This window comes from Lepisosteus oculatus, chromosome 3, assembly GCF_040954835.1.
Source record: "Lepisosteus oculatus isolate fLepOcu1 chromosome 3, fLepOcu1.hap2, whole genome shotgun sequence".
Taxonomy (NCBI): domain Eukaryota; kingdom Metazoa; phylum Chordata; class Actinopteri; order Semionotiformes; family Lepisosteidae; genus Lepisosteus; species Lepisosteus oculatus.
In genome coordinates this window covers 54,439,393-54,452,392 of record NC_090698.1, presented here as the reverse complement: position 1 = coordinate 54,452,392, position 13,000 = coordinate 54,439,393, and the positions used below count along the sequence as shown (strand labels likewise).

The 13,000-nt window shown below is 34.2% G+C and overlaps 1 protein-coding gene across 2 annotated transcripts in view; it reads left to right on the top strand.

Moving 5' to 3' along the window:
* Window positions 1-11,930, top strand: part of kcnn2 (potassium calcium-activated channel subfamily N member 2) — a 75,228-nt gene extending 63,298 nt beyond the window's left edge. Inside the window, exons 5-8 of one of the 2 annotated variants that reach the window (XM_006626859.3) lie at window positions 1,139-1,249; window positions 2,799-2,926; window positions 7,837-7,906; window positions 11,367-11,930. In XM_006626859.3, coding sequence (XP_006626922.2) covers window positions 1,139-1,249; window positions 2,799-2,926; window positions 7,837-7,906; window positions 11,367-11,651 — 594 coding nt within the window. In that variant the 3' untranslated portion in view covers window positions 11,652-11,930. Of the gene's footprint in view, window positions 1-1,138; window positions 1,250-2,798; window positions 2,927-7,569; window positions 7,907-11,366 lie in introns of those variants that run through there. The other variant, XM_069187260.1, reaches the window with a different exon arrangement.
* The last annotated feature ends 1,070 nt before the right edge of the window (window positions 11,931-13,000 follow it).

Sequence of the window (13,000 nt, the reverse complement as noted above, 5' to 3'; positions counted from 1 at the left end):
TACCATTTCAATTTCTGCTACTGACCTACAGTATAGATATAATTCCTCTAGGTTTTTCTCAGTCTATGTGGTGAAAATTAAAGTCTACCTTCAAAAATGTTTCCTTTGCACTTATTTGTGCTGCTGCAAGGTCATACGGTGTTAAATTCTATTTAATCACTGCAATTGGTGACCTATATACTTTTTTAAGCCTGATCCATAAAGGTATTGAGGCTTCATTCCTCTAGTTTGTGCTCCTGAGCTCTACTCTTTTTGACATGTTCTATGTCTTTTTGACATAGATATGTTTGTGTCTTTCCAGAATAGTATGTACCCACTCATATTACGTTCAACTCCATCATTTTTAGCCATATTTCTGCAATTCCAATTGCATAATCGTCTGCCAAAGTGGTAGCTTATGTTTATTTGCTTATTCTCTTGGGATTTATTTCCAAAACGTGGTCTAGAATAATCACATTTTTTTAAAATAAAACCATATGCAGCCAAATAATTATGTAGCAAATAATGATGAAGCTCGTTGTAAGTGCAACTTGTTAATTATAAAATAAGACAAAATTACAAAAAACCCTGAAAAACTGCCCCATTAGATTTATAAAATATAAGTTCTGGAGAAAGGTAAGACCCTAAGTCTCACACCCAGAACCTCCTTTCCCGTCTCTCTCGTATCCCCCCTACCTCCCCATCTACACTGCTGCAGCAAATTATTCCTTCCAGTAATGAGGGCGTCCTCATGGCTAGGCTCTATATATTTTTGTCGTCTGTTGCGTTTATTAAGATCTAACTGAACTACTGGATTATAATTATTTGTATCACTTATTAAACTTGCAAAACAATGCCACTTAAGACAGAGAAAGATCTGATGCTGCCAAGTAAATTAGGAAAAAGCGTGAACTGAACATGTTGTAATATTTCTTGTTCCCTTGAAGGTTTTGTAGAATTAGGTTGAAAATTAGTGTTATAAACATATGGAGAGGATGACGCCAAGCTAAACAGACTGATAAAACATTTAACAAGCATTGTGGAAGGATCTTTCTACCATCTGTGAGGGGCGTTTAGACAGGTAACATAATTTTACTCAACCATAAGGTAACAATTGTTTCCTGTTTCATTTGTGGTGTTTTGTTTTTGTTTGTCCCAGGGAGCCGGATGCACTGCTCTGGTGGTTGCTGTGGTTGCCAGGAAGTTAGAATTAACCAAAGCAGAAAAACATGTACATAATTTTATGATGGACACGCAGCTGACAAAGAGAGTAAGTCTAAATCTAAATAACTGGTCAAATTGTGAAAGAACCTACAGTAGGTAACAGCAATCCAATGGAATCTCAATCTGAGTCAACCCTAAAGACACAAAACAAATACACTGGGATTTAATGGTGATCCTGAAGTGATGACAGAGACTACGGTAAACCTTATTTGACATGTTATAATCTGTTGCTCTTTACCATCATGAAGAATTGGAACCATGAGCTTCAAAGCATCCTATAGTAAATCTGAATGACAGGAAGCTTATAACATTCCAGTGCTGTTCATAGTGTCAGAAAAACAATTCATGCTACAACAATGAAAATGAATCCCTCAATGAATCCCTGTTATGTTTAGTCAGTATTGGTTGACTGATTTTTTTGACAGGACTCTAGTTCTAAAAGATGTAGTTATTAAGCAATCATTAAAGATGTGTGCTACTCCTAGTAATCTAGCACTATTTAAAGATGCACAATTCTGAATTTCACTCATAACCTCTATACATACTGTGTATTTGTGAATATTTCTTCTCCTTAAGACAAATGATTTGTATAAAATGTTTTTTGTACCACATTTTTTATGCCTGTTGCATAATTTGGCTTATTTGGGTTTCAGCCATGTGGAAACAATAACAAAAACTTTCCCTCAAATAAACAGAAAAGTAACAACACTGTAGAAAAGCAACAGATTCTACTAGGTAATAGGGAATTAAATCAGGCAGAAAAAAACAAGCTAAACACATCAATTTAAAACCAGATAGAGTCAGTAAACAACTGGTATCATCAGAAAACTTGACTTCAGTTTTCATCTGATACAGTATGTTACTCAAAGGTTAGAGCTTAAACCCTGTTTAGAAGATTAATGATTTCCTTTCAGCTGTTGACTGTTTTTACACACTGATGCATCACTTAAGCAGTGTTCTGCCAAAAGTTCTTTCTGAAGGGAATATTGTCAGATGTTTTACTCTAAACAATTTAGGAAATCATTCCAATCAATACACTTTGGAGATGTAATGTCCCCTTTGTTTCTTTGTAAGAATGTAAGAAAGGTTACAAAAAAGAAGAGGAGATCTATTTCAATTTGCCCATTTGCCTGCTAGTGGCTGACCGATCAGAGGATGTCTTCCAACCATTTGTTGAAGGATATCAGGGAATGAGCTTCAGGCACTTGGCTGGACTGTTTGTTTCACAACTCCACACGCCTTTATGTGAACAAGTGCTTCCTGATTTTAGTCCTGAATGACAGTTCAGAGAACATAAATAGCCAAAATTGTGCATCATAATCCCTTTATCATTTAATTTCAGTCTCGGTACATTTAATCTCTGCTCTTAGCAACCTCAGGATATTAACCGTCTTATTGCTGTAGTATGGTTCATTTCCTATTGCCAAACCATATCAGAGCAATTATGTTGTCATCAGTAAAGTGAAACAAAAGGCATTCTTTTAATTCTCTGAGTCAGTTAGACTTTGCATTAATTTTGCTGTTTTTCTCCATTTCCAGATGAAGATTCAGATTTGGAACCTTCTTAAATAAACACAATCTCTTTTCTCTTCAAGGTGAAAAATGCAGCTGCCAATGTACTCAGGGAAACATGGCTGATATATAAAAACACAAAGTTGGTTAAAAAGATCGACCATGCCAGAGTGAGGAAGCACCAGCGTAAATTCCTACAAGCCATTCACCAGTGAGTATGGCTTCTCAAATATTCAATTCTGTTTTTTTAAATATTGTATAGTTATCATTTTGTGTTATACAATGCCTACAGCACTGATATTCACATCTCCAACAGGATCATTACAACATGTTTTATATGTAACATAATCTTTAATGAGTAATAACCCACAAACAGTGTTTATACTGTATAACGTAGAACAATTAAGTGAACAATTGCACCATACCAATTCTTCATTACATTCTGATCATGTGTGTCTGTGTTATAGAGATCAGTGAATTCTCCTTTGGGTTATAGTTGAAAGTTATTAATAACATGTAGTTTTCAGTAAATGTTTTTACCAAGATCAAAAAGATAAACCTAAACCCTGACGTTTTACAGTACATTGTCTGAAATACAAGTGGTCAGATGTTTTTGGTAGCTTTTTAATTTTTGCCTAATTTTAAAACTTAAGGAATGAAATGCAGGCCATTTGTAGACATGCAACAAAGATATTTCAGCACTTGAATCTTATTTTGTTGTTTGGTATTTACATAGAACATGTATAACTGTCTGCAGGTAAACTATGGCTTCTAATACAATGCTATAACACATGCTTAATTGACCATTACCTACACTAAAGAAGATTACAAAATAGATTGCAAAAAGTCCTTAACAATAGACCAGTATATGTTGTAAGGGCACCCTAGTCTGAGGTAAAAAAAAAACAGAAATATTTGTTTCAATAATGATACAAAGTTCAAAATCACATTGATAAATTAATATTAGAAGAAAAAAATGAAAATTCTAATCAAAATATTGGTGCAAAACATTTGCTTTCATATGTTCTGCAAAAAATGAAAAGTGCAGCCACTAGAGCTACAGTTAGTGCAGCAACTGCATGCTTTATTGAACAGCAAATACTAAAAGAAAACCCAATTCAGTTAAAACAGAAATAGCTAACACAAAAAAATTCTCCAGCACAAGCGCACACATTCACGGTCACTAGTGATGATGGAGGAAAGAGGCTTTTGCACGCTTGGGTGAGTGAGATGCCCACTTACCTTTGCTTATCCCTCCACTGGACTCCCTCTATACACATCTTCAACCCCCCCTCACCACCATGGGCATTGTGTGACTTCTGCATTTTCTGAGTGCTCTACTGCCCGTTGACAAAGCAGCACACTGCAACAGCCACATTTTCCTCCATTCATACATGGACAACAGCTCATACTGTAGATATGCACACAGATTATTAATACAGGGAAAGCATGAACAGAATGCAGGGGTCTATTTATAAAGCATATCTTAAGGGCTCTGTTTCTATTGCAACATATAAAGATAGATATATAATGATATTATCAAGTCCTTATTATTGAATCCAGTAAAATAATGTGATTTTGATCTTTGTTATACAGGATAAGCCTTATTTTACACTTTATATGCAGCTTGGAAACAATAAACTAAAACTGGTGACTTTCAGTGTAAATACATATAAAATTATTTCCCTTTCCTTGTTCTGCCTGAGTCTAAAAATCTGAATGTCTCCATTCCATATAATGATTATACTTTTAAAACCAAATTTACTTTGTTTCCATTTACAGATTGTTTTTGTTTTTTGTGTTGTTTTTGATTAATGAAATTATTCGTTTTGTACTTCAGTTTTTCTGCTAACGTATAATTGCGTTTACCTAAAAATCCCTTTGTGCTGATTTTTTTTTGTGTGTATTTTACATTTTCTTTCTTTTTTCAACAAATTGCAATAGAGCTCGGAAGTAAGTCTGTATGAGCTGTTCTTCTTAATTATTGTAGAGTCTTAATATTTATGCATGCATCAAACGACCCTGTTCTTTTCAACTCAACAATATGACCACTGTCATGGAAATGTGATCCAAAATCATGATCCTTTATGTGATAAGTGAAATTCACAACACACTTGTAGCATGGAATTCTTTGTCAAAGCACAATGCAGATGTTGCACTGTTTGAAATCTTACCATCACTTGCAGCTAAATTAATTGTCACTAGAAATAAATAAGAGGCACTGTATTAAAATGCAGTTGTTACAGGATTTGTTATTGCACTATGCATTACATGCATGTACTGTACATTCCCTCAGAAGTCCACATTTGATACAGTACCTACACTTATTAATGCTGTAATTTATTCCTTTTTTATATGTTTTTGATATATGGAGCTCAGAATGGCCTTTGCGCATCCATGTAGTAACACAGAAACACTGTTTTCAGGGAACAAATTCAAGCCTTTGGTTGCTTGTGAGTGTGTACATTAAATTAGCTATTTCAATATTAAGCATAACTATAAAAAATATAAAAATTACAAAGTAATTTTTTTAAAAGAAGGAAATAAAATATTATCAAAATATTATTAAAATAATGTGCAATAAAGTGTAAGTTTCAGAATTTCTACAGAACTGATTAAATTAAAACTCTAACTACTTTATTCAGGACATTTTTACTATGACAATATTATACTATTCCGACCTGCTGTTCATGAAGGGATCAAAAGGGAGTTATGTTAAGTTTCACTGGATGTGCTGTACAGTACTGTACATCAATGAAGGCTCAAACATTAAGTGAAACTTTACTGAGTGCTCTCAAATGATTTTTTGAGTTTTTTATTGATTTCTTCATTATCCCATAGTGCCCTCATAGATACAAACGAGCACCTATGTTGTACTGTATACTGTGCAACACATAGCATCTATTTGGACTGTTGGTGCAGGTGTGATATTGCTAATGGATAAATGCATGATGTGGGCATGGCTTTATCACCCAATTTCTCATCCAGGAAAGACTTACTCACTTCATATGTCTAATGTGACTTATAAGTCACTTTTTTCAGACGTAGGTCCCATATTATATTGACACATCTGCTCATTGCATTCTAGTAAAATACAATAAGTAGTTTCTGGTTATTTATAAAGCCATCAAATTTAGCTATAGTACTGCATTCACTAACATTTTTTAAAAATAAGCAACAAACAAAATAAGTTAAGATCCAAAAATCCATAATTTACCAAGGAATGTGGGAATGTTCTATTTATTAATTAGTACATTGTCATAATAGTTTATAGTATGTTTCAAAGCTACACATGAAAGTAATAGTAATAATGAATATTTAAATTAATTCTAATGAAGAAACTCAAAGTGCTGTCCAATGGCATACAAATTGTACACACGCAGAAAAGAAAAACACAGAAAATAGTACAATAAAATTTAAAACTATTTTAAAATTATAAAATCTAGAATAAAAATAAATTCTTTGTATAAAGATATGTCTTTTTCATAGATTTAGTACTTCACACGAAAAGACTGTCTTCCATTGTCCTCAACAGTGAAAGAAGGTCTAAATCCGCAGCTATCAGATTGAGAGCTGGGCTACATTTATGCAATAAACCCTTAAAATAACCTGAGGCTACATCTGGTTTATACGGAAACAGGGGAACCTTAAATCTCACTTTAAACTTCGTAGGGAGTCAGTGCAATTTACAAAACACAGCAATAATGTGCTGATGCCGTTTAATTTTTATAGCAACACACAAGGCAGAGATCTGGACAGGTCTGTGTAGTACCATTGATAAAAGTGCTTGTACACAGAATTTACTTAAATGAAATAACTTCTAAAAGATAAATAATTTATATCACTCTTACCTGTGTATTTTTAAGTCGTACTGACAAATTTCTGCAAAGGTCAGTGGTTCATAAATATATATATACAGTATATTGTCAGGCTAAGCAAACTCATTCAAATGTTAATATGCTATTGAGGCTTATAGTGATCTGTCCAGGACAAGATGTTCGCCAAGAGAGCAGGATGGTCACAATAAACTAGAAGCTACTGAGCTCAATTAAGACCTCTTCATCTGCAGCCTGTTGGCAAGATTATGAAATTCCAGTATAGATTGCTTATCTGTAACTTGGTAGGGAAGAATCTATTTGGGAGAGAACACAGACTCCCTAAGCTTTAGAGACAGCTACAGAAGTGTGTAGTATTTAATTGTTGTCTCTGCATTCAAATGGTATTCAATCTTAAACATTTTAGTTCTAGATAGTAACAAATAATAATTACTAAAATGTTTTCACCGTTTCAAACATATTTCACAATGGATTTGATTGCACTTTAAATATCAGTAGGAAATAGAGAACTTTTCAGTTCTCTGAAAGCAGTGTCAACAAAACGTCTTTTTGTGTCAGAGCAGAAATAAGCAAATTGCTAATTTGTGTTTTAATTAAAATTGAGACACTGTCCTACAGTATACTGTTGAAATGATCATTTTCAGACTGAACAGAATAGATTAATCGGATGTTGATGTGGACTGGAAAACAAAACGGTTACAGGGTCAGACACTTGATTTCCATTGACCTTGTTTGTTTTGTAAGGCTTTAGCTGCAAGTTAATGAGTTCCAGTTCATATTGGTTAGAATCTCGCTTATCACTGAAACTCCATCAGGTCCAGATGCCTTCTAATCAATTCCATTTCAGAGTGAACGGGACTAATACCTGTATCTAGTCACTTTGACATAGGAAGAATATTAATACCAAAAAACATCGAGAGAGGCATCATCAACACCAAAGTTTTTTTTTTCATCTTCCTATGCCTCTGTGCTAAGATACTGAAGCTTCTGATGACTTTTTTTCTGGCTTGTTTCTCAGACTGGTAAAGAACTGTGCCTTTTAAACTGAAATTTCAAACCCATGGCAAACAGCACTCAGAGGACATGAAACATCTTCCTTGCTATATATATTTTGTGTTGCGGTGTGGAAAAAGCATGCATCTCATTCAACCAGTTACATAAATAATCTGATTAGGAAAGTAATGCAAGCATTGCCCATGCAGATGTTTGATTTGTGCATGATGTTTGAAGACGGCAAAAGAGAACTGGTTCTTCTTAATGACTCTTTACAAAATTCCACATTTAGATTAAGAAGTGTAAAAATGGAGCAACGAAAGCTGAATGATCAGGCAAACACTTTAGTGGATCTCGCTAAGGTAAGTACAATTCTGTGACCAGTCATAAGAGAGAATACAATCCATCTTCTAACCACTTCATCCAATACAGGGTTACAGGGGAGCCAGAGCCTATCTGAGCAAGCAATGGACACAAGGCGGGATACACCCCGGTCAGGACACTAGTTCATCACAGGACACACAGAGAGACAGACACACTCACACCAGGGCCAATTCTTCCCGGAGCCAATTAACTTATCAGTATGTTTATGGACCGTGGGAGGAAAACCATGCAACCACAGGGAGAACATACAATCCCCATGCGGGTAGGACCCCAGGAAATGGCCCCTGCTCTGCGAGGCAGCAATGCTAAACAATCTACCATGCTGCCCAAGAAACAACAAATGTTAGCTAATTTAACATAAACCTTAAACTGGTATGTAATAATATTTCCATTTTCACAAGCAACAGTTCTTGTAAAAATATCAGAAAGCTGCAAACTTTACACTATTACGATAGTAATCATGATGCCGCTTATATAAAATACTGGATTTTCACCATCTATTGCAAAACCAAAGAAGGCAGCTTGAGGGATATTAGGGTTATAATTTTAAATAGAAAAAAATACATTTGTAATCACATTGCACTAACTCATCATTCATGTGTCATAAATAAAGTTTTGGTCTACCATTAACAGTAAAGTAGGACTGGCTTTATTCATCTCATGCATCTAACAATTGAGCAGAGCTACAATGGCCAATTAATGCTATTCAGGTGCCATTCCGCGGCACTCACGTCCGGCTGCTTTGTCAAATTTTGAAGACATCCACCTAGGTGTCCTAACAGATTCAGTGACATTGCTGACCAAAGTAAATTGTTAATATTCTTCCACTGGAGGTGGTTTCTAATGTTACATGCACCAGCGCCCCATTACACAGATCAAGTGGAGAATTTGGTAATTACATTCATCTGTTGAATAAAGGCTAGTTTCATTTAGACAGGCCAGATGGATCAATCCTAAAGCAGACGCTAGTCAGGACTCTGAGATTAGTGCCAATACCCTTGCTAAAAGTTTTGTGGGATCTTTAATGACCAGGTACTCGGGATAAGGTTTTATGTCTCGTAAAAAAAAAGAGCAGCTCACGCAGAACACCTCCAAACTGAGACATCAGTTTGGGATTCCAGCCCAGAGAGAAGAGTTCCACCTACTTGTCAACAAAAGCACACAGTGTAAGACTGTGTAAGACAGTGTAACATTGCGTACATCTTTCTTTAGAAGTGACACATCCCAGTACTGACCAGACCCAGCCTTGCATAGTCTCCAAAATGAGATGAGATCGAGCTACAGGCTGGTAATGAAAAAGCCTGGCATGAACCCATAAACATGATATGATATTCCTGGACATCAGTCCACTACTGATTGTCATCAGCACCACTAACCATCATTAGCAGCACGTGATACTCATGAGTTATACAATGAATGGTTTAACTGGCTCCAGGAATTGCAATACACACAGGAATACCCATGGTTTGCGTTAGTGTTATATTTTGTCTTCTGTTACTCACTGCTTTAGTGACCAACATGTTGTCCTGAAGGTGTATGCTGCATCTCGGACTTAAAGTCACTGGTTTGTTGCATTGTACAGTATGTCATAACTGTGAGATATCTGATATTTTGCTGTGGGGCAATCATATAGTTTCCCAGCAGAATACAGGAATAAATATGGGAATTGATGTCATGCAGTAATATTTTTATGCACTCTTATTGTACTGTACAGTATATCCTGAGATGAGACACATTGTATACTTTGTTGCTCTAAAACATATACTTACTTTAAAAGGTAAATGTTACTCTGTTCATTGTTTGGCATATGGATGTTCTGTCACATTACTCTCAATGCCAACAAGATATGCTTCTCAAAGTAAGATAAAAAGTTAAATAAATCTCTGGCATTCCCCTACATTTTGTGACCAGTATACATTATATAGTATATGCAATATTTATATATAGTATATACACACAAACATATGCATGCTCACACACATATATACTCACTGGTGAACTGTTTAGATACCAGAATAAAACAAATGGAACCCCTCAGTGTTAGACATCTGTTGTACACTTCAGAAACATGAGACTGAATTTGTTTATTTTTTTCCTGGCCAAAACAATTTTCCTGTTGAAAACTTGAGGCATCAGCAGAACATGCAGTATAATCCCACTCACCATTTCCCATGTCATGACGATGATCCTGATATAAAAATGAATTATATAAAATGTATATAATCCCTACTGGAATGTATGGAATATATCACAATACATAAGTCCTTAAGGAATATATACCCAATTCTGTTAAATATGATTTTTGGCTCATTTCATGTACATCTATTAATATATTTTCTTCTTTCTAATACAATTTTAAAACTTTTTTGACAGAATTTTAGTTTTCATTTGAGGATTATGTTTTCATTTTATAAAAGTATGCTTACACTTTTATAATGTTATAGATTATATAATCCCCTCAAACATTATCGGTATATTAACTATTGTGAAAGAGACAAATTACTGTGTAAGAAGTATTTTCATTCACCACTTTTATCTCTGTAAAATGAAAGAGTTACATGACCAAAAAAAATGAAAGAGTTCTACACTACAATGCAACACTAAGTCAAATCAGCAATGACTAAAAATTCTTAAATTAGTTTTAACTGCAGTTCTAAAACCTTCTGTTAAAAGAGAGTGCTTCCAAGTGTGACATCACAATTAAAAAACATCTGCAAACAACAGACAAAGTGGATAAAATATACAACAAAGAAGCACTTTGAAAAGATCTGCTTTTCTGTTTTTGTTAATTAGTTAAGACTCTGCACAACAGTTATCAGATTTGTAGGTGGCAGGTGGTTCATGTAGGAATATCCATTCTTTCATGATACTCTTACTAAATAGTACTGTAGGTGCCTATTGTACTATTTTATGGATTACATACAAAAATCACATAGTGGTACAACTGCTACAATGTTTCATCCAAAGATGTATTTTTAATTTCCTGCAGAAAAATTCAAGGCATCTCTTGTATTGCTTCCATAAAATGTCTCTGGGGGCAGAGTGCTATATTTTCCCAATATCCACAGTAAAGGGCATCAATTGTAATAAAGTTTTTGCTGCAATGCCAAATTTCCTCAATCTTCTAGATGTACTGTAACTATCATACTCAAATTATTTTAGCTGAATGTCATTAAGGCCATACATATGAAGATAACATGAATTAGGCCAAACTTACATGATGCTGCATACAGTGTATGCTTTAATTTAGAAATATATTGCTTTGTTATTAAAGGTCTCATTAACTAAGCACATCAACCATCCCATGAAATGTAATATCTGTGAAAAATTATATACAGTATCATACTGTGTTCTAAGTATGTTCCATATTTTCTCTAAAAAGAGAAACTTGTGTGAAAATATGCCAGCTAAATCTTTGTTTTTTCTTCCTGACAACAGACTCAAAATATAATGTATGACATGATTTCGGACTTGAACGAAAGAAGCGAAGATTTTGAGAAGAGGATTGTCACTCTAGAAACCAAACTTGAGACCTTAATTGGGAGCATCCAGGCTCTGCCTGGACTTATAAGCCAGACAATTAGCCAGCAACACAGAGAGTTCTTAGAAATTCAAATGCAGCCCTATGACAAGCAAGTTGCCTACAGTGCTGAGAGATCACGGTCCTTGTCCAGAAGGAGGTCCTCTTCAACAGCACCGCCAACGTCATCGGAGAGTAGCTAGAGTTGACTGAAACCCACAAGATAAAAGACTTTTTGCCATCATATGGTCAATATTTTAGCTTTTATTGTAAAGCCCTATGGTTTTAAATCAGTGTTATCCAGGTTCTGATATCCAGAATCCAGGAAACCTGAACAAAAAAAAAAGATTTAGGCCAAAATGAGTGAGAAATCTTTCTCTCTTTTTTTTTCCTGTAAGATGCACAGTGAATGCACCTATCATTGCTATATAGATTGTTTCTTCTGTACTTTCACTAACTTTTTATTCATGCACTTCAATGAACTTTACTATTATAAGAAATAATATAATAAAAATTATTTAATTTCTGCATAAGTCTGGTCATTTTTCTTTCTGGAGCTTTCGATTAAAAGAAAAAAAGATGTACAGTAGTATTATAATCTAATGTTTGGTTTAGAATAAAAGGAAAATTATTTTTAATCCCAAAATTTATTTTGAGACATTATATTGTAGATGTTTTCTATTTTAGATGCACTAACATGTGCTTATTATATATTGCTACAAATATTTTATGACAAACAAATAGGGTGTGAGAAAAACATCTCAATGTAAGGTAATAGTGAGTCCATACCCATGGATGCATGGAGGGTAGGTGTTATATTCCCTAAGATTTCAAGTATGAATTATACAAACATAACTAGTAGAACTCTACAGGAATTATGCATATTCATTTCATTTTACAGTGCATTATTTGTTTAATGTTATGTAGACTGACAATCCTATTTAATTTAAATATTTTAGAATAAGTAGCTACTACCAAGAGCAATGTAAGAACTCCAAATTTATTACACATTTGAATATTTCACAGTCTGTTTATAATGTATTATGAAAATACTGGAAAGGTACTGTTTTTTTAATTTTACAAGCTTCAATCCCATTGCAAGGTTTATAATAATTTTAAATTAATATATATATAAACAACTTATAATCAATCCCTGTGATTCACTGTACTTAAACCATCTTCAAGAAACTAGAGATCAATCTGTTTGGAAATAGGATCCTAGGAGGACATTTAACAAAGTTTTAGAAAAGGAACAAGTAAAGGTTTTATCCATGCTGAAAAGAGAAGAAAAGAAACAGTGATTCGGCTATGGAAACATCTTCGGGTGTGATATACAATAATATACGTACAACAAATCTTATATACAACTATGATATAATTACAGTATATAACTATATGTAATAAACTGTACGTTTTAGAAAAGGTAGGTTTGAAAACCTTTTAGAGTTCCTCAAGCAACGAAAGTAATGGATACAAAAATATAATTTAGGTAAATTAAATGTTTAATTTTCAAAATGCAGGAAGTGCATGTTCAAGGACGTGCATGCATTTA